The 18,896-nt window shown below is 40.2% G+C and overlaps 1 protein-coding gene across 1 annotated transcript in view; it reads right to left on the bottom strand.

Moving 5' to 3' along the window:
• The window catches only part of EGLN1 (egl-9 family hypoxia inducible factor 1), a 70,290-nt gene that overhangs the window by 3,053 nt on the left and 48,341 nt on the right, over positions 1-18,896 (bottom strand). Inside the window, exons 2-4 of the mRNA XM_007538362.3 lie at positions 9,252-9,371; positions 5,771-5,907; positions 79-146 (exon numbers count right to left, since the gene is read on the bottom strand). Coding sequence (XP_007538424.2) covers positions 79-146; positions 5,771-5,907; positions 9,252-9,371 — 325 coding nt within the window. The remainder of the gene's footprint in view (positions 1-78; positions 147-5,770; positions 5,908-9,251; positions 9,372-18,896) is intronic.

Genomic DNA, 18,896 nt, shown 5'->3' with positions numbered 1-18,896 from the left:
GTCTATGCTCACTGATAGCATCTCCTAACTATTAAAGCACTTTCCTTCTGGTATACCCTTGTCCCAAATAATGTTTACCTGTTAGATACTTTACTTTAGCTCGTGCTCTCTCATCTGCATCAAAATACCAAACAGTTATTGCGTACCTAAAAGAAAATTTAGAATAGGGTTAGAATGATCATATTAGGGGAAAGACATAGTGGTCTATTAAAACCTGTAATACTTAAAATGTAATGACATCAGAGGATTAATGAGTGCAGTAACAACCCATTCATTTAATAAGCTTAATATCAAGAGTACAGCAGAGATCCAGAGCTGCTCAACTTGATGCTACAAAGTTAATATACATTTATTGTAACTTCCTAATATTTTACTGTAAATCAGTATTAAATCACTAATAAAACATTTAAAATATGTTATTTATTTATTGGACAGAGAAAGAGAAATCCAGATGGGAGAAAGTGAGGCAACTGCAGCACTGCTTCACCACTTCTGGAATTTTCCTCCTGCAGGTGGGAACTGGGAGCTTGAGCCCAGATCATTATGAATGGAAATGTGTACATTCAACCTGGTGTGCTACTGCCCAACCCCTTATTACAATCTTCTTTTCCCGTCTCTCCATTCCTCTTATTTGTAGGTTTAAAAATATCTATATACAGGCTATATGCTTATGATTTGGGTTGTGAGTGAACTACAGCTTTGAGTTGGAAAGAAGTCACAGGGTAAAAACCTTTTGGTTTTTTTTAAACAAAAAGCCCGAACCAGTGAGGATTAAACCAATGTCCTGGAGGCAAGGGGGTGCTCAGTCAACAGTGGCTATGCAAATAGAATATAGTGTTAAGCAGGGGGGATCAAACCAATGAAACAGAAGGGGTCTTAGAAGCAGAATCCAGAAGCATACCAACACCTCCCCCCACCCAACTTTCTTAATACTTGACATCTATTTTGCAAGGCCACCATAGATCGAAAACAGGTAACAGGAAGGTGAGAACATAGCTGTTTTAGTAAAAACACAGTTAGTAGCTTAAGTATTAAAGAAAGTAATGAAAGGGAAGACTAGTATCTCAAATAGTGCGAGAGTGAACCCAATGCCTCATGTGTACAGCATTACCATGTCAATGCAGAATAAAATTAGGAAGTTCAGACAACTGGAGAACTAAGACTCTTTGATCACTCAGCTGTTGTGTGACAATGCTCTGCACATACTCTGGCCTCCTGATATTCAGATTTAGCTCTTTCCAGAGCTTCAGTGCCTATCTTTTTCTTTTTGCCACCATGGTTATAGCTGGGATTTGGTGCTCCCAGCAGTTTTTTTTTTCCTTCGAGGTGGGGGAAGAAAGAGAGACTACTTTAGCCCTTGTGAAGCTTTTTCCCTGCAGGTGGGACTAGGGCCTTGAACCCAGATATTTGAACATGGTAGCATGTGCATTCAAGCAGGTATACCACTGCTTGGTCCAATATTGTTTTTTAAAAACATGCATTTTTTCCCCTAATATTTTCTTGTTTATTTATTTAGGATAGACACAGAAAGAAATCAAGAAGGATGGAGTCTCGGGCAGGGGCTGGTAGTGACTGAATACCTTACTAGGTGCAGGGACTCAAGTTTGAGCCCCTACTCCCCACCTGTAGGTGTTTCTCTTTCCTTCTCTATCTCCTTTCCTTCTCTATCCCCTTTCAATTTCTCTCTGTCTTGTCAAATAAAAATAGAAAGGGTGGAAGGGAAGGAGGGAGAAAGTAAGGAAGGGAGGAAAATAGGAAGGAAGGAAGGAAGGAGGAAAGAAAAGGAGGGAGCAAGGGAAGGAGGGAAGGGGAAAAATGGCTGCCAGTAGCAGTGGATTCATAATGTGGGCATGAAGCCCTAGTGACAACCCTGTCAGCAATTTAAAAAATAATGAGAGAGAGGGCGCAAGGGTGGGGAACACTGCAGCATGGTTTCACTGAAGCTTCCTACCCTGGGGAAGAACTGGTCCTTCTGCTTGGTAATGGGTATTCTACAGAGTATCACTGTCCAGCCCAAGGTCTGTTGTTTGCTGGTCAGATTTTTTTTTGTTTTGTTAACAAATCTTCAAATACATTTATTTAAAAAATAATAAAATGAAGTGGTGGCAAGCGCAAGAACCGGCATAAGGACCCCGGTTCAAGCCCCTGGCTCCCCACCTGCAGGGGAGTCGCTTCACAGGCAGTGAAGCAGGTCTGCAGGTGTCTGTCTTTCTCTCCCCCTCTCTGTCTTCCTCATCTCTCTTGATTTCTCTCTGTCCTAACAACAATGACATCAATAACAACAACAATAACTACAACAATAAAACAAGGGCAATAAAAGGGAATAAATAAATATTCAAGAAAATAATAAAATGTCACAGATTTAGCAATGGTTTACAATCAGATAAAGTTTTTTTTAAAAAAGCAGCAAGGGCAGAGATAGGCACTCAGATGATAGAGGAGATCTGGGATTCAGAAGGGCTTATTATGTAATATGACAAGATTTTCCTTAGTAACTCATTATCTTAATATTCAAATTAAGGGGGGGTGATGATACATTTGGTTGAGTACACACGTTACCATGTACAAGGAGCCAGGCTCAAGCTCCCACTTCCCACCTGCATAGGAGAAGCTTTATGAGTGGTGAAGCAGTACTATAGGTCTCTCCCCTCTCAATTTTTCTCTTTTCAAAAAAACATTTGTTTATATTTAATTTGTATAGAGACAGAGAGAAATTGAAAGGGGGATATGGAGAGAGAAACACTTGTAGCACTGTCTCACTCTTGTGAAGCTTGCAATCTATAGAGCTTGCATATAGATCTATGAGAGCTTGAACCAGGGTCCTTGAACAATGTTAATTTGTGCACTCTACCAGGTATACCTGATTTATCTCTGTCCTATCAAATAAAAAATAATATAATAATACTCAAAGTAAAATTATATAAAAATAAGTATTCACTGGTCTGGGAGTTAACACAGTGGATAAAGCATTGAACTTTCAAGTGTAAAGTCCCAAATTTGACCCCTGGCATCACATATGTCAGAGTGATATTCTGGTTATTTTTCTTTGATAATAATAATAATAATAGTTGTTGCTATTATTATTATTTACAAATAGCCCCCCCCACAAATATTTATTTTTCTAACAATGCCTATAAATTAGAGCATTACTTATTTCTGGCTTATAATGGTACTAGGGATTGAACCTGGGAACTTTGGTTTTCTCAGGCATGAAAAGTCTTCTTATATTACCATTATACTATCTCCCAGGTCAACCAGATATTCCATTTTAACAGTCTTAGCATGTCAATTGTTAAAAAGGAATATTCTAACATGCCTTGTAGAAAGAATGTAATGCACATTGAGTATAACACAGAAATAGCATAAGCCCAAATTATCAAATATTAAATAGTTAAAATATAAGAATTTAAAGCTAAAGTGTTATTTTTCCAACCTTAACTGCAATAATCATTTTTCTCTTTTTTTCCATTCACTTTTCCTATTTATTTTTCTACTTTCTTATCGACTTCTCTTATTTTTCTAATCTGTACCTATTTTTTATCATCTCTCTTTTCCATTTTTTTTTTTTTTTTGCCATCAGTTATTGTGTGTGTAGGTGGAGGGTCCGTGCTCCTGGTGACTATGATTTTTGTTTATTGGTAGATAAGAGACAGACATAGCACCAATCTACTTATAAAGGAAAGCTCAGGGGAGGGGATGGGATATGGAGTTCTGGTGGTGGGAATTGTGTGGAGTTGTCCTCCTCTCTTTTTTTTTTTCCTCCAGGATTATTGCTGGGCTCGGTGCCTGCACCATGAATTCACCGCTCCTGTAGGCTACTTTTCCCCCTTTTGTTGCCCTTGTTGTTGTAGCCTCGCTGTGGTCATTATTATTAACATTTTTGATGTTGTTCGTTGATGGAGAGAGGAGGGGAAGACAGAGAGGGGGAAAGAAAGATAGACACCTGCAGACCTGCTTCACCACCTGTGAAGCAACTCCCTTGCAGGTGGGGAGCCGGGGGCTCGAACCGGGATCCCTACGCTGGTCCATGCGCTTTGCGCCATGTGCGCTTAACCCACTGTGCTACTGCCAGACCCCGAGTTGTCCCCCTCTTATCCTATGGTTTTTGTCAGTGTTTCCTTTTTATAAATCAAAAAAAAAAAAAAAGGCTTTGTTTGTGCAAGTACTCCTATGTGATGAATAGGCAAGGGCTCAAACTCACTCTGGTCCTTAAGCATAGTAAAGCTCTACCTGCTGAGTTAACTCCTGGTCACCACTTCAAAAGCTTCCCTTTTTCTTCGGTTATTTAACTTTCTACTCCTCCACTTCCATGTGAATACCCTCACAAAAGCAGAATGGTTTTGTGTTTAAGAGATACACAAAACATGACGATGGGACTGGAAAGAGGAAAGGGTCTTTCTTTCCACTTTTCATCCCAACAAGGAGTGGCTGTACAAAGAAAGTAAAATTTAGTACTAAATGCAAATAAACGCTACAGAGTTATTCAAATTTAAACAGTTATGGCTGAAACATTATGATAAAGGAAGTACCAAAAAAACATTTAAAAAAAAAAAAAAACTCAAAAGTATAGCCATAGGTTTTATTTCAGAACAGTTTTTCTGGATGGTGAAGTACTATTTACTCCACTTATCATGTTATTTTCACATGAAAACCTTTCAATGACTACTTCTAAAATTACACTCATCCATTGCTAAAAAAAAATTAAGCTATATGGTGCTCTGAAATATAAAATTATAGTCTTGTGTGGTATCAACCAAAGCTTATATGAATATGTTTAAGTGATAAACAACTTGCTATTTGGGATTTATGTCACAAATGGTATTGTATACACTTATATTAGACTAATAAAAGTCAAAAATGGGAAAAATTAGCAGAAAAATCAAGCTTTTTTTGCTTGATTTTTCTTGCATACTTCCTCCCATCCTATAATAATCTTTACCATTTTTTCTTAACAGGACTATTACCAGGTGGCTGGGTGGTGGCACATCTGGTTAAGTGCATGTTACCAATGCACAAGGTTCAAGCTTTTTTAAAAATTTATTTTTATTATTTATTTTCGCTTCTGTTGCCCTTGTTGTTTTATTGTTGTTGTAGTTATTGTTGTTGTTGGATAGGACAGAGAGAAATGGAGAGAGGAGGGGAAGACAGAAAGGGGGAGAGAAAGATAGATACCTGCAGGCCTGCTTCACCGCCTGTGAAGTGACTCCCCTACAGGTGGGGAACCAGGGGCTGGAACCGGGATCCTTAAGCAGGTCCTTGTGCTTCGTGCCACATGCGCTTAATCCACTGTGCTACCGCCTGACTCCCTATAAAATCCGTTTTTAAAATTTTTATTTAACCAGAGTACTGCTCAGCTCTGGCTTATGGTGTTGCGGGGGATTGAACCTGGAGTTTTGGAGCCTCAGGCACGAGAGTCTCTCTACATAACCATTATGCTATCTACCCCCATGGTTCAAGCTTTTTTTGCTTGATTTTTCTTGCATACTTCCTCCTATTCTATAATACTCTTTACCATTTTTTCTTAAAAGAACTATTATCAGGTGGCTGGGTGGTGGCACATCTGGTTAAGTGCATGTTACAATGCACCCAGGTTTAAGCTCCTGTCCCCACCTGTAAGGGGAAAGTTTCACAAGTAGTGAAGCAGTGCTGCAGGTGTCTCTCCGACTCTCCCTCTCTAACCTCCTCCCCCCTCAATTTCTCTCTGTCCTATCAAATTAAATAAATTAAAAAAAAACAGAATCCACCTTTAAAAAATAAAAGGAAATATTACCTTGTAGCGTAAGCTGGTTGTACTTCATGTGGATTACGGCGGTCAGACCAGAAAAACAGCAGTCTATCAAATTTGGGTTCAATATCAGCAAACTGGGCCTTGCCTTCTGGAAAAATTCGAAGTATGCCGCCACTTACCTAGGAAAAGAACCAAATATGTAAGTATGGGTAATCAGGAATGTTATAAGACTCAAAATTCTTGACTGGACTAGTCACAAATAGATCTGAATGAAAAAGTATGAGGGTAAGCTGAGATCCTAAGAATTATTCATTCATATATGAAAAATGCCTTTCTTGTTTTATAAATTTCTGTAAATATCTGAAACAGATGAACATAATCTGAACTGAAAGTCTTAATATGACATTTAAAAGCTAATAAAACTAGTAAACTTATTTATAAACTAATGATTTTTTTCATTTTCAAAATGTAATGCCACAACAGTTCTGAAGAGTCAGATATCAACAATTTTCTCATAGTTACACATTCTTTTGGTCATTACTGAACACAAACTCAATGGACAATTTGTTTTCAATATAACCCATGTCTGCTGCTAAAAGTGTAGTCAAGTTCGTTCCCATCTATCCCATCCATCCATCTGTCCATCCTTTTCTTTGTTCTCCTTTCTTCCTTTCCTTTTTCTTTAGTACTGATGTTTTATTGGAAGGTGCAAATCCAAGAAGAAAATCTAAGGCAATATAGAGTCCTATTTTACCATAAACCTTGAAGAAATTGTATCTGTAGGCTACCTGGGAGGTCTCCCCAGTGCTTTGCCAAAATTCAAGGAGGAGGAAGGAACTATAAGTCTAATAAGCTCCCGCCTCCCTTCAGTCACATTTGACCTAGATGTCCTGAATGTGCATTCCTTTTGATGAACACTCTGACTCCATTCTGAGTATTTTCTTTTTCTTTTTTTTTTCTTGCCTCCAGGGTTATTGCTGGGGCTGAGTGCCTGCACCATGAATCCACTGCTCCTAGAAGACATTTTCCCCCCTTTTTGTTGCCCTTGCTGTTGTAGCCTTGTTGTGGTTATTATTGTTGTTGATGTCGCTCCTTGTTGGATAGGACAGAGAGAAATGGAGAGAGGAGAGGAAGACAGAGAGGGGGAAAGAAATAAAGACACCGCAGAACTGCTTCACCGCCTGTGAAGTATCTCCCCTGCAGGTGGGGAGTTGGGGGGCTTGAACCGGGATCCTTAAGCTGGTCCTTGCGCTTTGCGTCACGTGCGCTTAACCCGCTGCATTACCGCCCTACCCCCCCATTCTGAGTATTTTCTTCATCAGATCTCCTTTTGTCTACCTGAGTGCAAAAAGGCCATCTTGTGGTTTAAGAAGTTGTGTAATATGTCAAGCTTTCGGACTTGCATGTGCATGAGATCCTGAGTTGAATCCCTCAGTATTAGGCATACAAGAGAATTTTTTTTTTTTTTTGCCACCAGGGCTATTGCTGGGGCTTGGTGCCTGAAAAATGAACCCACTGCTCCTGGCCATCCATACCTCCCCCCTCCCGCCTTTTCCTTTTCTTTTTTGGATAGAGAAATTTCACCTGACATTGATAACTATTTGCTTGTAAAATTGGATTCCTTTCATAAAGGATTATTATTATCTATTTAAATGTATATATTTAAATATTTATATTTGGCTTTGAAAAGACTCACTTATTTCAATATTGTTCTGGCACCTGTGGTGGGCCCTCAGTACAAAGTGGAAAATAATGCAAACAGACCTCGCTATTGGAGTATGTATAATTAAGGGAATTAAAGAAAGGCAAATCTACCGAACTTAGGAGCTCTTCCCCATTGAAAAACTAAATTGCAGAGTGGATGGTGGCACATCTAGTAGAGCAAACATGATACCATATACCAGGACCTGTGTTCAAGCCCCCAGTTCCCACATGCAGGGGGGAAGCTTCCTGAGTGGTAAAGTAGTGCTGCAGGTATCTTACACCTTCCCTTTCCCCTCTCAATTTCTCTGTCTCTTTTTAATTTTTTTATTACATAGAGACAGAGAGAAACTGAGAGGGGAGAAGGATATAGAGAGGGAAAGAGACACTGAGACACCTGCAGTCCTACTTTACCATTTGAAAAGTTTTCCCCCTGCAGGTTGGGACAAGGGTCTTGAACCCTGGTCCTTGCACATCTTTTTTTTTTAATATTTTATTTATTTTCCTTTTTGTTGCCCTTGTTTTTACTGTTGTTTGGTTATTATTATTGTTGTTTCTGATGTCATCATTGCTGGATAGGACAGAGAGAAATGGAGAGAGGGGAAAACAGAGGGGGATAGAAAAATAGACACCTGTAGACCTGCTTCACCGCCCGTGATCCGAACCCCCCTGCAGGTGGGGAGCCAGGGACTCCAACCAGGATCCTTACAGCGGCCCTTTTGCTTTGCACCATGTGTGCTTAACTTGCTGCACTACTGCCCAGCTCCCACAGATAGACAAGAGAAACTGAGAGGGGTGAGGGAGATAGAGAGGGACAGAGACAGATACCTGCAGCCCTGCTTTACTACTTGTGAACCTTTCCCCCTGCAGGTGGGGACCAGGGGCTTGAACCTGGGTCCTTGTACACTAATGTGTGCGCTTAACCAGGTGTGCCACCACCTGGCCCAATACTTTTAAATTGAAAGAAAATTTTATACTTGGTCAAGACATTGCTGGGAGGGGGGTGGGAAGAGAGCATAATGGTTATGCAAACAGAACCTCAGGTTCAATACCTGGTACTACCACAAGCCAGAACTGAACAATGGTCCGGTAAAAAACAAAAACAAAACGTCATAGAAGTTGAGCCTTTTTTCTAGAATCCATAGTTAGAGAAACTGTTTATCAGTCTTATCCTATTCAAGTTAAATTCAAACAACTTGGTACCTGTGCCTGCCTTCTAATGCTAGCCAGGTTTTCCCCAAAACACTACATCTAAATAACCTCTAGGCTATAACTGAGAACATTTCTTTCCCTTAGATTGGAATCACTGTAATAACACAGGTGATTATCTGACTATGATTAAAAAGGGAAGGGTGCTGAAGCTTCCAATCTCCCTCTGGGAAACCTCTAACCTCTGATGTATGTCATTACTACTTAAGCTATGTAAACTTGCTTCATTTTACAAAGCTCGACTCCTAAAAACTGAGACTGAAATTAACTTGAGAGGGGGTTAGGTAGCAGCACACTCGTTTAAATGCACAGAGTACTATGTGCAAGGAGCCAGGGAAGGACCCAAATTCTAGCCCCCAACCCCCCACCTACAGTGGGGATGTTTTATGAATGGTGAAGCTGGTCTGCAGGTCTCTATCTCCCTATCTCTCTCTTTCCTCTCAATTTCTTTCTGTCCTATCAAATAAAATGGGGGGAGGGGAACTAATGTGGGAGAAAATTTTAATTGTTCCACATATTAAAATAATTTTACACAGAAAGAACATGAATCTTAAGACTTTTGAGAAAAAAAAAATACCTGCAAAAAAGACACACTCAAATTAAATTGCATTACCTTGGCATCCCAGTCTTTATTAAGATAATATATACATGTCACACATCTTCCGTCTCCATTTGGATTATCAACATGACGTACGTAACCTGTTCCATTGCCTGGATAACAAGCAACCATGGCCTGTAATAACAATAATAATTTTTAAAGTTCATGCAAGAATAAAAAGAAAACAGCTTATAAAAGAAATTTCTTATGTCTGGCTACTCTGACACTTAAACTTTTCTAAATCTTTTTTTATCTTATCTTATTATTAGATAGAAACAGAGAGAAATTGAGGGGGGTGGAGATAGAGAGGGAAAGACACAGAGAGACAGCTGCAGCCCTGCTTCACCACTCATGAAGCTTTTCCTCTGCAGGTAGGGACCAGGGACTTGAACCAGGGTCCTTGTGCACTGTAATGTGTGCACTTAGCCAGCTGTGCCACCAACTGGCCCCAATTTAAACTTTTCTAATAAAAACAATATTTTCTGGATAATAATAAGATACATCTATATTTTTAATGTGGCACTAGAGAATGAATTAAGCAACTTGCACAGACATTATGCAGCTAAGTAGGCTCCTCAGTCCAATTTTTAAAATTGCATATCCTTAGAAAGACAGAAAACTAGGAAGAGATACCAACGTACTCTTGGTGCTGTCAAACCCAGGGCCCTACACATAGTAAGGTTGAGCTATCTCACAGCCCTAGTAAAGACATGTTCACATTTAAAAAGAATGCAAGGGCAGGTCTGTGAACAACTCAAGGTCCGATTTGCAATAGTACTGGAAAGAGCTGACATGGGAGGATCAGAGAATAATACTGCTATAAATATTTGGCTGCTATGAACACCAAAAGTCAACTGTTCCTATAAAACCCCAAGGGGGGGAGTTGGGCGGTAGCACAGTAGGTTAAACGCATGTGGCGCAAAGCGCAAGGATCAGTGTAAGGATCCAGGTTTGAGCCCCTGGATCCCCACTTGCAGGGGGGTCGCTTCAGAGGAGGTGAAGCAGGTATGCCGGTGTCTATCTTTCTCTCTCCCTCTCTGTCTTCCCCTCCTCTCTCGATTTCTCTCTGTCCTAACAATGACAACATCATCAACAACAATAATAACTACAATAATAAAAAACCAAGGGCAACAAAAGGGAAAATAAATAATAATAATAGTAATAATAAAAAACCCAAGGGGGGGCAGGCAATAAATAAGACTGCATGTAGAACACGCAGACTTGAGCTTCCAATATATCATATGAGAAAGCCTGAGTGCTGTGGTGTCTCTCTCTCTTCCTCTTTTAGTGTCTCTCTTTTAAAAAGTCTTAAAGATTTTTTATAACATTTTGTTAAAAATAATTTTGCCACTAGGGTTATTACTGAGGTTCTCACTTTTGTATTATCTGAAAAAAGTTGATCCAGCGTGGCTGAAACTCTAGCAACAATAAAAATATCCAATAATAAAAATATCCCATGTAGTCTAGGAGCTGGCACAGCTGATGAAGTCTTGGACTCTCAGGAACGAGGTCCTGAGTTCAATTCCTGGCACCAAAAGTGCCAGAGTAGTGTTCTAGTTCTCCCTTCCTCTCTCATAAATTTTTTGAAAAATATTTTTTGGGGGTGGGGGGCATTAGGGTCAGGTGGTATGATGCACAAGATGTTGTGCAATGATTCTAATTCGAGCTCCCACTACCCACCTACAGGGGCGTTGGGGGCTCACTTCACAAGTGGTAAAACAGGTCTACAGATGTCTTTCTCTCTCCCCTCTATATCCCCCCCCCAATTTCTCTCTGTCCTATCCAATAAAATGGAAAAAAAAAAAAGGCCTTCAGAGCAGTGGATTCAAAGTGCTGGCCCTGAGCCCCAGTTAAGTGAAAACATTACCAAGTACAAGGACCTGGGTTTGAGCCCTTGCTCCCCACCTGCAAGGCGGTAAGCTTCAGGAGCGGTGAGCAGGTCTGCAGGTATCTCTTTCTCTCTGTCTCTATCTTCCCCTACCTGTCTCTCAATTTCTATCTCTCCTATCAAAGAAAATAAAAAGAATAATAATAAGGAGAAGAATGAGGTGAAGAAGGAGGAGAAGGTACAGGGGGATGGCCGCCAGGAGCTGTGAATTCATTGTACAGCCACCAAGCTCCAGCAATAACCCTGGTGACAAAATAAATAAATAAATAAATAAATAAATATCTTGAAACAAACTCCAAAGGTCAGAAGAATTTCAGATTCCAATTTCAAAACCTTTCTTGGTACTGATAATCAAGGTCTAAATGTTTTTTTGTCCTTGTCCTGCTCCATGGGAAAACTCTATTCTCAAGCTCACCTCAGTATACCCTCTTTACCAACTGATGCTATCTCTGAATTTTGATAGGTAAATTTAGGTCAGTTTCAAACACTAACTCATACGGAATCATTTATTTATTTATTTTAAACTAGGTAGTGGAAAATTAGCTTCTCATAAGATGTGGAAGAAAATTAAGTTGAATAAGGATTATAGAGAATGACAAGATGTAGGTAAAGAGAGGACTACAAAAGTTAGATGGGGGTGAGACTGGCTCACTTAATAATGGCCTTTTTGGTTACTATCACACCAGCCCATCATCTGGGGCCCTAGTAAAGGAATCCTTGAATTTCAACACAAACATGATGGGCCTAGACCTCTTAATGGATCCCTCTCTCCACTATCATTGGTCACTTCCATAAGGCCTTCCCAGGATGTTATCTTCACCATAAAGCAGCAATAGTAGGGGTTGCCCCAATCTCTGAAAGGATGCTGGATCACCCCGCCCTACCACTTGAGGAAGACTAGTCCTGAAACTGAGAGCAGTCTGCAATGTTCCCAGCTGTGATCACGAGCTCAGATCAATAGGGACTCAAGACAGGCTCTTGTGCTAAATAATATATATATATAGGCCCTGGGTCAGGTGGATGGGGGTAAATAGTTAATTTTACTCATAGATTTCCCCCCCCCAAGAATGGGAGCTATTCTCTGCCCTAATCCAACTTTATAGCCCCTTTTTCTACTCTGTCACCGTCTTCTCCGATCATATTTTTGTCCAACTCCATGTAAACTATCAAACTCAAGCAAAAAACTATAGTAGTCGTGGGCTCCTAGGAACATGCCTAAAATGTACTTCCTATCTTCCTTCCCCCCTAAGCTACCTATTCTCATTTGCTCTGTTCCTACTTTTTGTTATCTTGTTCATTAACCATTTTGTCCTGTTTTATATCTTACTGCCTTTCAGTCACAAAGTTGCAGATGCTACCCTGATTCCATTTTAACTTCTCTGGGCAGACAACCTTACCAATGTGTCTTGGAACGTGAGCTCTCCAGAGCCCTACCACAGCAGGGAAAGATAAGAAACAGGTTGGGGAGAAAAGGCCTAACTTTCTCGGGAGGTGTGGCTATGGATTAACAGTGAGCAGCAAAGACTCTCCCTCAAAACAACAAATAGTGACAACTATCAAATCCACAAACCTCACTAGATTGCAGCTGGGACATCTACAGACACTGAGGCCTCAGGTGGGTGCTCCTGTGTATGGACAAGGTGAGAGTGGGCACAGGACTGGAGCCAAGCATCTGGAGGCTGTAAGCTCCAGCAACAAATGGCACCATTTTCCTCAGCAACAGCAGCCAAAGCTGTGTACAGTACTGAGTGTGAAAGAGGTAACCTCTGAGCTTAGGCCCATGACCTGAGGGGTGAAAATGCTGAAACAGTGTTGGGGCCACACCACAATGGCAGGGGATTTGTCAGACCACTTTGGCCTGCCTTTCCAAACTATGGCAGACATTCAGAAGGTGATTTGTGGCAGCTGGCAGCTATAAAGCAATAGGCAGCCAGCTGACTGCCAGATAGTAAACTGAACCCTGCTTCTTCAAACATAATTGCCACCTAGAAGCAAACCCCCATAGCTTGAATTCAGACTGAAATTTTACAGAGAAACCAAATATACACTCTACATAGAGATTAAAACAGCTCAAAAGGATAATAAAAAACATACCTCTAGCTCCCCTCCCCCAACCATTTAATCACATCTAATGTGTTGGCTTCACAACAACCAACACAAAAAATATCCAAACAACAGAAAAATAGCAAAATAAATTACACCAAAAGAAAAACAGAAGGACTCCAGGAAATTTCAAATACAGAGGGACTATCAGAGGAAGACTATAGGAAATTCATTATGACGTCCAAGAGTTTGAGCACAGTATTGAAAAATATACTCAAGAATTAAAAGAATATTTTATTAAAAAATTAGGAAACACAAAGAATGAGCTCCAAACAGTCTGGAACCAACTAAAAACCATGAAAGAAGAACTTCAAACAGAATTGCAGGGTGTGAAAGTCATTTTGAGCACAGTACAAACTCAAGTATCAGGCTTCAGAGGTAGATTCACTCAGGAGAGGAAAGAATATCTACACTAGAAGATATAATTAGCCCACTCTTTCAATTTAAAGATGATGGAAAGGTTTAAATACAATGAAGTAACCCTCTGTGAAATAGTAGATTCCATAGAAAGGTTTAATATAAAGGTGATAGGGGTTCCTGAAGAAGAGGACAGAGTGAAGGGAACAGAGGCTATATTCGGAGAAATTAGATCTGAGAATTTTCCTCATTTAGGCAATTCTCAGAACAGATACTTCCTAGAAGCAGAGTGCACACTCAGGTATCTTAATACAAAGAGACCAACACCAAGACATATCATAGTAAAATTAAAACTCAAGGACAAGGAAAGAATTTTGCAGACTGCTAGGGAAAGGAAAGAAGTGACAAAGATAAAGTTATCAAGCTCTTATATTTCTCTTCACAAATCTTAAAGGCAAAGAGAGAGTGGAATAACATATTTAAAATATTAAAAGACAAGAAATGATAGCCACAAATTCTCTCTTTTTAAAATTTAATTATCTATATTTATTTATCGGATAGAGACAGCCATAAATCAAGAGTGAAAGGGAGATAGGGAGAGAAACACCTGCAGCAGTGCTTCACCACTTGCAAAGCTTTCCCCCTGCAGGTGGTCGGGACTGGGAACTCAAACCTGGGTTGTTATGCACTGTAATAACAGTGCATAACACTGTTATGCACTGTTATTACAGTGGGCTCAACCAGGTGCACCACCACCTGGCCCCCACCACAAATTCTCTATCCTGCAAAGTTGTCCTTAAAATACGAGGGAGAAATAAAGGCCTCTTCAGATATTCAAAAGATAAAGGAATTTGTCACCATCAATCTCATCTTGCAGGAATTGCTGAAAGGAGTCCTAACGGAAAGGAAGAAACAAAGGATATCACATTCTAAATGAGGTGAACAGTAGTAGAACAGAACTAAGGATACAACAGAAATGAGAAAGAAAAAAAAAAGAAATGAGAAAGAACAACAAAACAGGAAAGGGATTTAATGGAAAGAACAGTACTAACAAATACTAGTCTAAGACTTAAAAGTTACAAGTTAGTGGGAGTCGGGCGATTGTGAAGTGGGTTAAGTGCAGGTAGCACAGAGTGCAAGGACCCGCCTAAGGCTCCCGGTTCAAGCCCCCGGCTCCTCACCTGCAGGGGGAGTCACTTCACAGGTAGTGAAGCAGGTCTGCAGATGTCTGTCTTTCTCTTCCCCTCCTCTCTCCATTTCTCTCTGTCCTACCCAACAACAATGACATCAATAACAACAGCAATAATAACTACAACAATAAAAAAACCAAGGGCAACAAGAGGGAAAATTTTAAAAAAAGAAAAAAGTTACAAGTTAGTTATTACACTTATGATAACCACAACACAAAACAGAACAGACAGTAAAAGTAAAGTTAGTGAGGAAACCACCATAGAAACCCATCAACACAAAATGACAAATAGAAACAAATGGGAAAAGAATCAACGATCTAAAACAACCTTAAAACAAAAAGCACAATGTATGCAATTAAACAACATATACTAATAATTACCCTAAGTGTGGATGATCTAAATTCACCTGTCGAAAGACTCAGAGTAGCTAAATGAATTAAAGAATATGATCCAATAAACACACATTCAAAGTAAAGATAAATAGAAAAATTTTTAAAGATTTTATTTATTTATTAATGAGAAAGATAGGAGGAGAAAGAACCAGACATCACTCTGGCACATGTGCTGCTGGGGATCGAACTCAGGACCTCATGCGTGACAGTCCAAAGCCTTATCACTGCGCCACCTCCTGGACCACAATAAATAGAAATTTAAGGTAAGAGAATAGAGTAAGATGTTCCAAGGCAATAATGCAGAAAAAAGGACAGGATCAGCAATTCTGTTCTCGGATAAAATACACTTTCAGATAAAGAAAGTAAATAAAGATAAGTGTGTATGTGGGGATATTACATACTTGTCAAAGGATCAGTCCAACAAGAAGACATAACCATAATAAATATATATGCTCCAACCTTAAGTGCACCCAAATATATACAATTACTTCCTGAACTTAAGAAAGAAATTGACAGAAACATAATAATTGTAGATCTTAACATACCATTCACAGCAAAAGATCATCATCTGGTCAAACAACCAACAGGGAAATAGTGGTTTTAAGTGAAACTATAGACAAAATAAACCTAACAGATATATATATATACAGAACTTCCCATCCCAAAAAAATTTAATATACATTCTTCTCAGGCACACACAATCATTCACAAAGATTGACCATATGTTGGGCCATAAAGACAGCCTAAACAAAAATGTGAGTGTAAATATTAAAATTACAAAATGTATCTTCTCAGATCATGATGGTATGAAGCTAGAAATAAACCACAAAAAGAAAAGAAATTCCCTCAAAGTCTGGAGACTAAACAACATGCTTTTGAATAATACATGGGTCACTGAAGAAAGCAAAACACTTAAGAGGAGAAATAAACTAATAAACCATCTAATAACCCAATTGAACCAATTAGAAACAGCAATAAGGAGATCCAAAGGTGGGGGCTGGGTGGTAGTGCAGCAGGTTAAGCGCACAAGGCATGGAATCGCAAGGACTGGCATAGGGATCCCGGTTCGAGGCATCCCCCCCCCCCCCGCAAGGGGGGGGGGTCGCTTCACAAGTGGTGAAGCAAGTCTGCAGATGTCTTTCTCTCCCTCTCTCAATTTCTTTCTGTCCTATACAACTAAATGGCAGCAATGGGAACAACAACAACAAGGGCAACAATGAGGACAACACAAGGGGGAAAATAGGCTCCAGGAGCGGTGGATTTGAGCCCCAGTGATAACCCTGGAGGAAAAAAAAAAATCCAAAGGTTAGCAGGAGACAGGAAATAATTAAAACCAGAGCAGAAATCAACAACATAGAAAACAAGAAGATTAATGAAACCAAGGGCTGGGTCTTTGAAAGGATAAATAAAGTTGATAAACCACTAGCTATACTCATTAAGAGAAAAAGAAAGCTTTAGTAAAATCACTCTGAAATGAAAGACACCTGCAGACTTAATTCACCACCTGTGAAGCGACTCCCCTGCAGGTGGGGAGACCGGGGCTAGAACCGGGATCCTTACTGTGCTTTGCACCACCTGGGCTTAACCCGCTACACTACTGCCCGACTCCCGCTCCTCCGTTTCTTTCTTGATTTTCTGCCTGGATTTTCTGTCAAGTTGAGAGTGGGGTGTTTAAGTCCCCTACTCTACCGTGTTGCTGTTAATATAGTGCTGTAGCTCTTTCAGCAGATGTTTGATGTATTTAGATGTCCTCTTCTTGGGTGCACAGATGTTGATAATCAATAAGAAGACTCCAAATCTTATCTGCTATATTCTTACCTTTAGGTTCCTGATTATTAACTTTTTCTGCTTTATATCTTAATGCTTTTCAGCCACCAAGTTGCAGATGCTACCATGACACCAACCTGACTTTCCTGGACAGACAACCTCACCAATGTGTCCTGGAACCTTATTGCCCTAGAGCCCTACCACACTAGGGAAAGACAGAAACAGGCTGGAGATATGGATCAACCTGCCAACTCTGATTATAAAAGCCAGACCTCCCATCTTCTGCACTCCATAAAGATCTTTGGTCCATACTACCAGAGGGATAAAGAATAGGGAAGCTTTCAATGGAGGGGATGGGATATGGAACTCTGGTGGTGGGCATTGTATGGAATTGTACCACTCTTTTCCCACAATCTTGTTGAACATTATTAAATCTCAAAAAAAAAGTTCCCTAAGTATAAACAGGAAACTCAGCAAAATAGGAAATAGAAAAACAGGAAAATATATTTGCACACAACACTTCTGACAAGCAGTTAATATCAAAGGTCTGGGAATTTCATTATTATTTTATGTGGTACCAGGGTTTCTCCCACATGTAATACACTACCCAGAGTAAATTTTCTCTTTCTTGAATAGTGAGAGGGGGTGGGGGGTGGGAGGGAGGAGGAGAGGAGGAGGAAGAGGGAGAAGGAGAAAAAGAGGTGAGACACCATAACATTTCTTCACCATCTATGGAGTGCTTCTCTGGAGTCACCTATGGTGTTCCTATGTGATTCTGGGGCTCAAATCCAGGGTCTTGTGCATAAAGTGAGTTATCTCAGCCCATGAGACTTATTTATTTTTATATACATTTATTGTCACCAGGATTGGTGGCTGAGGCTCTATTCCTTTACATGGTCTCCCCTGAGACCCCCCTTTTTTTTTTTTGGCTACAGGGTGAGAGACAGATGTAGAGAGACAAAGAAGAGACGAGATATCTGAAGGACTACACTGCTCATGCTCAAGAAACCTCTAAAACGGGGACTGGGCGGTAGTGCAGCGGGTTAAGTACACATGGGGCAAAGCGCACTGACTGGAGGAAGGTTCCCAGTTCGAGCCCCCAGCTCCCCACCTGCAGGGTGGTCACTTCACAAGTGGTGAAGCAGGTGTGCAGGTATCTGTCTTTCTCTCCCCCCTCTCTCGGGTTCTCTCTGTCCTATCCAACAACAATAATAATAACCACAACAACAATAAACAACAAGAGCAACAAAAGGGGAAAAATAGCCTCCAGGAGCAGTGGATTTGTAGTGCAGGCACCAAGCTCCAGCAATAACCCTGGAGGCAAAAAAATAAATAAATAAATAAAGAGGGAGTCGGGAGGTAGCACAGTGGATTGAGCACAGGGGGCGCAAAGCTCAAGGATCGGCGTAAGGATCCGGGTTTGAGCCCCCAGCTCCCCACCAGCAGGGGAGTCGTTTCACAAGCGGTGAAGCAGGCCTGCAGGTGTCTGTCTTTCCCCCTGTCTGTCTTCCCCTCCTATCTCCATTTCTCTCTGTCCTATCCAACAACAACGACATCAACAACAACAATAACTACAAAAATAAAATAACAAGGGCAACAAAAGGGGATAAATATTTAAAAAAATTTTTTTAAAAAAAGAAACCTCTAAAACTCCCACGTATTTAGCAAGTATTTCACAAGATTCTAATTATCAAAGGGCCAAAATTCATGTTTCAGTTTTATAAGTATTATTTGGTGGAGGGATAAAGCAGAAATATGGAGTGACAAATTACTGATACAAAAGAGACAGCCTAAATTAATAGCAACAAAACGGATGAGTACGAGATAGTTAAAGCATAAATGAAAAAGTGGATTTGTGGTGTGTGAAAAAGGATGAGCTTGCTAAAATAAATAAATAAATACCTTAAGAATACACACTTAAGACTTCTGGAGGTGGAGCCAAGGCAATGTAGCCACTAGGAAC

This window comes from Erinaceus europaeus, chromosome 6, assembly GCF_950295315.1.
Source record: "Erinaceus europaeus chromosome 6, mEriEur2.1, whole genome shotgun sequence".
NCBI classification, from domain to species: Eukaryota; Metazoa; Chordata; class Mammalia; order Eulipotyphla; family Erinaceidae; genus Erinaceus; species Erinaceus europaeus.
Note: the sequence above shows the minus strand (reverse complement) of the source record. Positions and strands in the feature narration are given on the sequence as shown.